The sequence below is a fragment of the Octodon degus genome, unplaced genomic scaffold (assembly GCF_000260255.1).
Source record: "Octodon degus isolate 3935 unplaced genomic scaffold, OctDeg1.0 scaffold00176, whole genome shotgun sequence".
NCBI classification, from domain to species: Eukaryota; Metazoa; Chordata; class Mammalia; order Rodentia; family Octodontidae; genus Octodon; species Octodon degus.
In genome coordinates, this window is record NW_004524752.1 from 4,193,808 (window position 1) to 4,202,304 (window position 8,497).

Here is an 8,497-nt window from a genome sequence, read left to right on the forward strand (position 1 = left end):
ACACACACACACACACACACACAAACACAATATAGTCTGTCTCAATGAGGAAGAAATATCTATGCATAAATTTAACTAAAAACATACTTAAAAGTTTATCTGTTCAGGAGATTGTTAAAAGTATAACACTTGAATTACAGGATGAAAGACAAAGTTTTCTGTGTGCCAGGGTACATTAAAAAGAGAAGAAAAACTCCAGAGGAAAAACCAATTTGGGCAAAGTTGCAACAGTAGTTTATATAAGTTTTGATTAAGTTGATATAAAATAGTAGGAAAGTGTACTATTCTTTCAACAAAATATAAATTTTGATTATTTGTAGAAATTAAATCCATGTGAAAGAAAATTGTGGACCAAGACTTCAAAGAACAGCATGAAGGATGTCTGAATTAGTAGGTAATAAGGAACCATAGAGAGGTGTTGATGCCATACACTTGTAATCCCAGCATTCAGGAGATTGAGACAGGAGAATGGCCTTGAATTTAAGAGCAGTCTGGTTACACAGTGAGTTCAAGGCCAGTCTGAACAACATAGCAAGACCTTTTCTCAAAAAACTCAAACAGAACAAAAAAGGGCACAAAAGTTGGTTTAGGGACAAGATAAAGTTTAAAAGATGTATTTTAAGAACAGTAATGATAGATTTGCATCATATGAATCAGAAACGACAAAGATTATAAAACCAAATTAAAAGGCCACTACAATAATCTAAAAAATAATAAAAGAGCAAACTAGGATGGTTGTAGTAGAAATAAGGGCACAAGGCTAGAGACAAGATGCAGCGAACAGCTGGCTCCAAGATGGTTGCCAAAGATCTCTTTGTGTATTCCTGGCCTGATACAATTAGCTCCCCTTCAATGTGGGCAGGATGTATACCTTGTTTCTTTTTTTTGTTTGTGGAACCGGGGATTGAACTCAGGCCCTTGCCCTTGCCAGGGAAGCACTTATTCCACTGAGCCATCTCCCCAGACCCTGCCTTGTTTCTACTGAACAGAATACAGTAAAAGTGATAGAATGTCACTTCCATTGCTACACTGCATAAGACAGTCATTTCTGCCTTGCAGGTTTGATGAGTAAAAGGGAATAAACAAAAATAAATAAATAAATAAAGGTTTAAACCTAAGCACACGTGCTATTACTGGATGTTAAAAAAAAAAGTACAGATTAACAAGTTTTACAGTCAAGATATTAAAGTGTTGAACAGTCATAAACATTATTCTCCAATATAGTAAGAGGAAAACATAGGAGCCAACTTCTGAAACTATTAAGGAAAGTACTCTAAATGTGTGGGCAAAGCAAAACAGAAAATAGGTGAAAATAATATAGCAATACATTAAAGATTTGAGTACCTAATTCAGTTTTTACCTCCATCTTACATTAACCAAGTAAATCCTTCTAGTATCCCAGCTTGTCAGTACTTCATCTCATCTAATAGGGTTGAAACCAAGGCATCTTGACTTAGTGATTCCAAATAAATGTTCTCTGCCCCAGTTATATTATTGCCTTCAAGATTCATGTAATTTAAAAACACCCTAAAAAAAAATTCCTTTTTTAAAAAAAAAAACTAAACCTAAGAAAGGGTTTTCCAGTATTACTAGTCATTTTTTCCAGGTATCCCAATAGATAAGGATTAAATGTTTCTAATAAGCACAACTAACATATGAATGGCAAAACTGAAAGTTTGAAAAGTCTTTAAAAAATATGTGAACCCCTTTTTCTCACATTCTGCTGTTAAAATATGATATACTATAATGCTTGAAAAATCAGAAAGCCAGGTAGAAAACTTTCTCTAAGTTCTGTAAGTGTCTTACCTCAGAAGCAGTAGCTGGGACATTAACATTGCTTGCTTGTCCATTCATTAGGTCCATGCTTCCCTCATCAGTTCCTGACCCTACGTCAGCAGCAAGAGAGGACTGATTACTTCATGTCCAGGGCCACAAATACATTATTCCTATTAAAAAAAAAAAAAAGCAGAAAAGTTAAAATGGTGTTTTCCTTAAAGTTTAAAAGTGAATTTGTGGCTATCACCATGCTAAGACACAAAATACTACAGTTTTGTTAAACTCTATGTTTATTTCAGTGAAACTAAATCCATACTGAGGACAATCTCTCCTCAAATGATGAGAGACACTGAAAGGGTGGTACTGAGCAATTGTTATCATTATATTCTTCCTAAGAGAAGTAAAAACATTTTCACTGATTAATATTTTGAGAAATAAATCAACCAGATAACTTTAGTTAAGTGAATAAGTATAAAAACGATGTGACAAAGTACCACATCCCATACATGATACATTTTTTGAGAATAAAATGACACTTCTAAATCAATACTTTTTTTTTTTTTAAATGTATGTATTGGTACAGGATCTCACTATGCTTGGACTTGTAGTGATCCTATTTTAAGCCTCCCCACTGCTGGGATTAGAGGTGTGTACCACCATGCCTGGACTCTTGTTGTCAGCTCAACGTGCCCCAGGGGCAGGGCCAGTGTGGCCTGTGGGACCGGAGATCCAACCCTGGTCCCTGTGCTTGCCAAAGCAGGCACTTAGTCCACTGAGCTATCTTGCCGGCTCTCTAAATCAACAATACCTAATAAGCTTACCAGTCTTAATGATATCACAAAAACTGTCACAATATATGCTAATTTAGAGTTTTAAATTTTATTAGTATCTTCAATCCATTATCTCAATGATTTTTACAACTACTAATAACTTTAGGAAAGATATTTTAAAATGAAAATTATTATTGTTATTATTCCCATATAAGAAAACAGAACTTTAGAAGTACTGGTAGGTAAGTGAGGAACTAAAAACAAGAAAAACTCAAACCATCTAAATTCTAGTCAAATATTCTTCGGATAATGCCTTATGCCATGTGGATCAAAAAAAAAATACAGCTATAGCAAAGTACCATCCAACCAGAAGGAAGATATCTTCAATACAGGAGGTGGCCAGTGGAACCAGTGTGTGACAAGTTTCAACTTGTTCAGTGTAGTCACTCTGTTGTGAGCTATAGTTGAGAGGTGTATTTTAAGTGTAATGTAAATCATGGGTCACAAACAAAAATTAACATGAAATTTAGTTAACTGTACTATAGAGTTTCATGATCATACCCTTTCAAATTCCAAATTTTTAAGACTGCTTTTGACCTTGACAGAATTGTGTGAACTGAGTTTGTACTCTGGGAACACCACAGCGAACTGTAAATATTAGAAAAGCATATTATTTAAGGAACAATGTACATAGAAAATGGCTAAGAATGGGCAAATGCTTCCATCCTCCATTACGATACATCATATATTGCTTTTAGTACAGAAGTTTCTATCAAAAACATTATACTATGTCCCAATTTAACTTATTTACTACCAACATCCAGTTCTCCCCCAAGTCAAAATTTTTGATTCAGGATGTCGAGGCAGCCAGCCACAACAGTGCAACTAAAGATTTTCATGAAGAAGACTTCAGAAAGTAGCAAGGATGATGGGATTAATTGTATTCAGGCAAGAGGAAGTATTTTGAGGGAGATAAATGGCTATGTGCCTTATGTTGTAATTTTTTCAATTAAAAATAATTCACTTTTTTAATTCTAATTTTCCATTTATTTATTTATTTATTTTTATTTATTTTTTATTTTTTTCTCGCAGAACCAGGGATTGAACTCAGACTCTCGTGTTTGCCAGGGAAGTGCTTATCCTACTAAGCCATCTCCCTGGCCCTAATTTTCCATTTATTATTGCAATTTAGTCACAGAAAAGATAACACTTCCAATAAATTTACTTTAGCATATGCCATGTATAGATAAAATTTTATATGAAGAGAAACTTTGGCAGAACAGGGACCTTTACAAGGAAACACAGGAAAGGCAATAAAGGAATTCTTCCATACAGACTTCTGATCTGTGTGATTTGATTTTTCTCAAAATGTAAAACTTTAACATTAGAAGAGAAAAACAATAAAGAAAACAGTGAAATAAAAGGCCAAGGATAAGTAACTGTTTTACGCTGATGCATTCCATATATAGTATATATGTATGGGCTGAAGGGTAATAAAAATACTTATGTATTATAATCAGTTCTCATACAGAGAGTAATTTGTAGTCAAAAAGGATTGAACCAAAAAAAAAGGATTGAACCAACACTTTCTCAGTGTTCGATTATGTGAGGAATAAAACTGTGTAAGTCACTTCTGATTAGCAGTATCATAAATGCTTGAAAAGATAGAACTTTTCTCCTTGTTTACTTGTAAAAATTGGTGCCTTTTTGTAAGGTTCTACAAGTTCTTCCATGGTGTTGAATATACATTGCCCAAAGCAGTAGAAGGCCTCTTTTAGTTGGACTTTAAAAGCTTGTTTTTCCCCTGTGCTTTCAATGGTACAGAAAAATCATTTGGTAAAGATTCACTATCACATACGAGAAAGTCTCCTTCGTGTCCTCTTTCATTTCATGCCATTTCTGCTTGATGTCTGATAACTATGCCACAATACAAAGATTGCCAGCAAATGTTCCAGTGAGTGAAGGCCTAACATAATCACACTGTGGAGGTAGGTAATAATTCCAAACCTGAAGTTAATGAGTTAGTTCGCATATGGTAACATAGTTTTTGGTACAAGATCAATCAATTCATGATCTTCCTGCATTTCCACCACTCTGGGTCATTTTCTGGCTTTCCAATAACATCTATTATACATTGCCTTTCTCAAAATTTAATTTATTATTGGATGAACTGAATGAGTGAGCAGCCTGTACCATAGGCTACACTTGGCCAGTATTTAGGTTAGTGACAACTGCTAATTTTTCTGATGTTGAACTCACACGATCACCCAAATGACTGTCACCTTCTTCAGTTACATAGTTTGAAGGAAACCATCCAATTTGTCCATTGTAGCTTCCTGGCCACCACCCATCACTACATTCCTCCATGACCATCACTTTTGTTTTTTTTAATCAATGATAATTCATCCTCTCAGCCTTGTAGTTATATTTCACATAGTCAGCAGGCATGTTAAAGTCATAAAGATGTTTCCCAGGTCAACAAAACTGTCATCAGCAGGAGATGTAGAATCTCTGCCAGTGATTTCCAAACCTAAGGTATCCTTTAGGTTTTTCACAATATATGTTTTCCAAGCACTGTTTTTCCTTTCCACATAGAAGGCACAAAACCTGTTTTAGTCAATGGAATTTCTAACTCACTACCAAGATTCAGAATCATTCAGAAGCCATAATCTCTCACTTCATGTCCAGCTCTTGCTCTTGTACGGCCACTATCTCAGTTACTTTTTACTTGTTGTTGGGACAAAATACCTGACACACAAAATTAAGAAAGGAAAGGTTTATTTAGCTCACAGTTACTGGAGATTTCAGTCCATACTCTGCTGGCTCCAAGGCAGATGGCAGGAGAAAACAACAAAGAGTAGAGGAAGAGCAGCAGCTGTGGTGTCTATCAAGTCTCCCTTCCTTCCAAGGGAGCTCCTCCAAGGAAGTGGCAGTGGCTATGGCAAAAATGTGAGCTCCTCCAAAGTGGAGCAGCTGCATCATTGATCAAGCTCCTCCAAGGAAGTGGTACAGAAGCGTCCTCAACCCTTTTATACACCCTTTAAGTGCTGAGTCACTCTAGGGCAGACTCTTCCTGCCCAAAGGCCAGGCCTCCACTCTCAAGTCTCCAGATAAGCTTCTGACCCCTCAAGTTGACACAATGTATCAACCACCACAGCCACATAATTAAACATGGCTACTGCCACCAGTCCTGCCATATTTCAATAATAGTTTCAGCACTTCCCTCGGCTGAGCCTAGGCAGCTCCAGTTACCCAAAGGAACCCAGATACTGCAGTGGCTGCCAAGAGGACCAGTATGGCTCCACCACATTTTTGATCATCATTCATATTCTCACTTTACTGGACATGAAAATATTTAAAGTTTTAATATCTTTCTTTAACGTGGCACACAATACTAAAACAGGTAGCTTCATCTCTGTCTAAAATAACAACTTTTCTTCAATATGACAAAGAGAAGACTAAGGTCCTTAAAAACTTTAAAATTTCTATAGTTTTCCATAGAAGAAATGATGTCTCAGTAAATTAGGTATTCTACATTATACTGTTAAATACAGTGTTTGAAATATCAATAATAACTCCTCTAATGCTGTTTCTTTCCTCCAGAGAAGCAAAATAGGATAATAACTCAAGAGCAAACTCTAAAACAAGACTGCCTATATTTAAGCCCAGTAAACTTGAATTTTTCTATCCTATTTCCACACCTAAAGAACAAGGACAATACTAACTACCTATTTAGCAGAGTCGTGGTGGGGAGAAATGAGCTAATATATACAAAAGCACCTCAATCAGTACTGGCATTGGATTAAGAGCACTATTATGGAGATATAGTGAAGACACAGATTTTGATACTGTCTACTCAACCCAAGTACAGTTTAAATTCAATGGAGTTTTCTCTAAAGGAAAAACAAAAACCTTCAAAATGCAGCTCCAGGAAACACATGATGATGAGTACCACTAAAAGCCTAATTAAAATCTAGCCAGGGAGATAGCTCAGGGGCATAGGTGCCTGCCTGGCAAGCATAAGATCCTGAGTTCTATCCATGGTACCAAAAAAAAAAAAAAAAAAAAAAAAAAAAAAAAAAAAGAAAAGAAAAAAGAAAATCTAATGTGTAAGAATGCCCCAAATCTGTCTCCTAGATGGAGTTCAACATGTTCCAGGTTTTCAAATGATTTATGTTAGCAACTTTCAGTCATACCCTTAATTTATATTCATTCTTCAGATTAGCCTAAGTGCCTCTAAGAGTAGTACAGCATGCTAGAGTTTTTAAGGTAGAAACATATAAGTAATAGAATTTCAAAACCACTAGAACTCATTTGCAAAACTGATGTGAAACTGAAAACAGACATATACTATAATTTCTTCTAATATACATACTATCTCATTTTATTAGTGTTATTATCATTATGGACTATTTGTACTAACACTGCTGTAAAAAACCAGCTTGATATTGATAATTTTTTTGTCTGTTTGCTTGTTTTAATATAGGGTCTATGTAGTGCAGGCTACTATATAGCCCAAGCTCTCCTCAAACTCATAGTGATCCTCCTGCCTTAGCCTCCCAGGTGCTGGGAGATAATTATAATTTTTACAGTACCAGTTTGCAATGAAATGTTTTCAAATAATTTCATTTCATTCCATATTTTATGCAGACTCCATATTTTATGCAGACTATGCATAACATGAATTCATAAATCAAGAGTGCCCCCTAGTGCTAAGAAAAAGATTTTAACTGGTTGGAAGACAACACTTTTGTATGCGTTACAACAAATACTGTGAAATTCATATTACTTTAAGTGAAATTTTGTATCACTTGTAATTTTTTGTTTTAATACTATTTTGCACTCTCTTTAAAAAATAAAACAAGGGGCTGGTGAGATGGCTCAGTGGTCTAAAGCACCTACCTAGAACAAGCTAAGCTAAGCAAAGTACAGGGACCACGGTTCAATCCCCTAGCCCCACATGCCAGCCAGCCTCGCCCCCTGGTGGGCTGAGCTGGCCACACACACACACCCACACACACATACATACATAAATTTAAAAAAAAAATAAAAAAATAAAACAAATTTTAAATTTAAAAAAAATTTTAATTTTATGATAAAGGAATTTATTTTTAACCTACTCTACATATTAAATATAGAAATATTATTAACACTACTTACTAAAAACAAGGCAATACAAGTTAGGGATAACATTAATACATTTATAAACTATAACAAAGAATCAAGGATCCTCTGCCTGCTTTTAATTAAACAAACATTCAAGTATTCCACAAAAACAGGTTAAAGTTCATTTTGCATATGCACAGCAAAACATATTCTTAAAGAAAATATTTCTTATATCTATTGATAAAGGCAGTACAATTATAGTAGCATTTAATATCTTGAAGTACAAGATACATACAGTATAGAAACACTTCAAATTCTAAAAGACCTACATGAGTTTATTCTTTAGTCTCAACAAGACAAATGTTAACAGTCTATTTTTCCTCACGCTATAAATGGCACTATCATTCATGATAACTACCAATATATCACAAAAGCTTTATTATTACATTTTCTGGTTTCTACTTATTTAATTCCCAAGACAGTCAAGTTACTTTAGCTGTCCAAAACAGCTATTTCGGATCTTTCTTATAATCCCCAAACAAGCTATCTTCAAAGAGATTTGGCTCCCTGTTTAAGTTCACAGCACTCAATTATCAAATTACAGGCACAGAGAGCTTCCTTAAAGTGGTGTTCTGTTTTGTTTTTGGTGGAACCAGGGATTGAACTCAGGCCCTTAGGCTCAAGCATTTATTCTACAAGCCATCTCCCTGGCTCTGTCAGCCTTAAATGTTTTTTTTGTTGTTATTGTTTTACAGATAGCTTCCTAACTACCTATCTTCTCAATGGTATCCCCCAGAAGAAAATCAATTTTTTAATAGGAGATTAAAGCTAAAGCAACCAAAAAA

General features: G+C 35.0%; 1 protein-coding gene and 1 pseudogene across 1 annotated transcript in view; both read right to left on the minus strand.

Moving 5' to 3' along the window:
• Ralgps2 (Ral GEF with PH domain and SH3 binding motif 2) overlaps positions 1–8,497 on the minus strand; it is a 232,130-nt gene that overhangs the window by 185,072 nt on the left and 38,561 nt on the right. The window contains exon 2 of the mRNA XM_023703572.1: positions 1,807–1,946. Within this exon, the coding sequence (XP_023559340.1) occupies positions 1,807–1,863 (57 nt within the window). The 5' untranslated portion in view covers positions 1,864–1,946. The remainder of the gene's footprint in view (positions 1–1,806; positions 1,947–8,497) is intronic.
• LOC101567036 overlaps positions 4,193–8,497 on the minus strand; it is a 42,245-nt pseudogene continuing 37,940 nt past the window's right edge.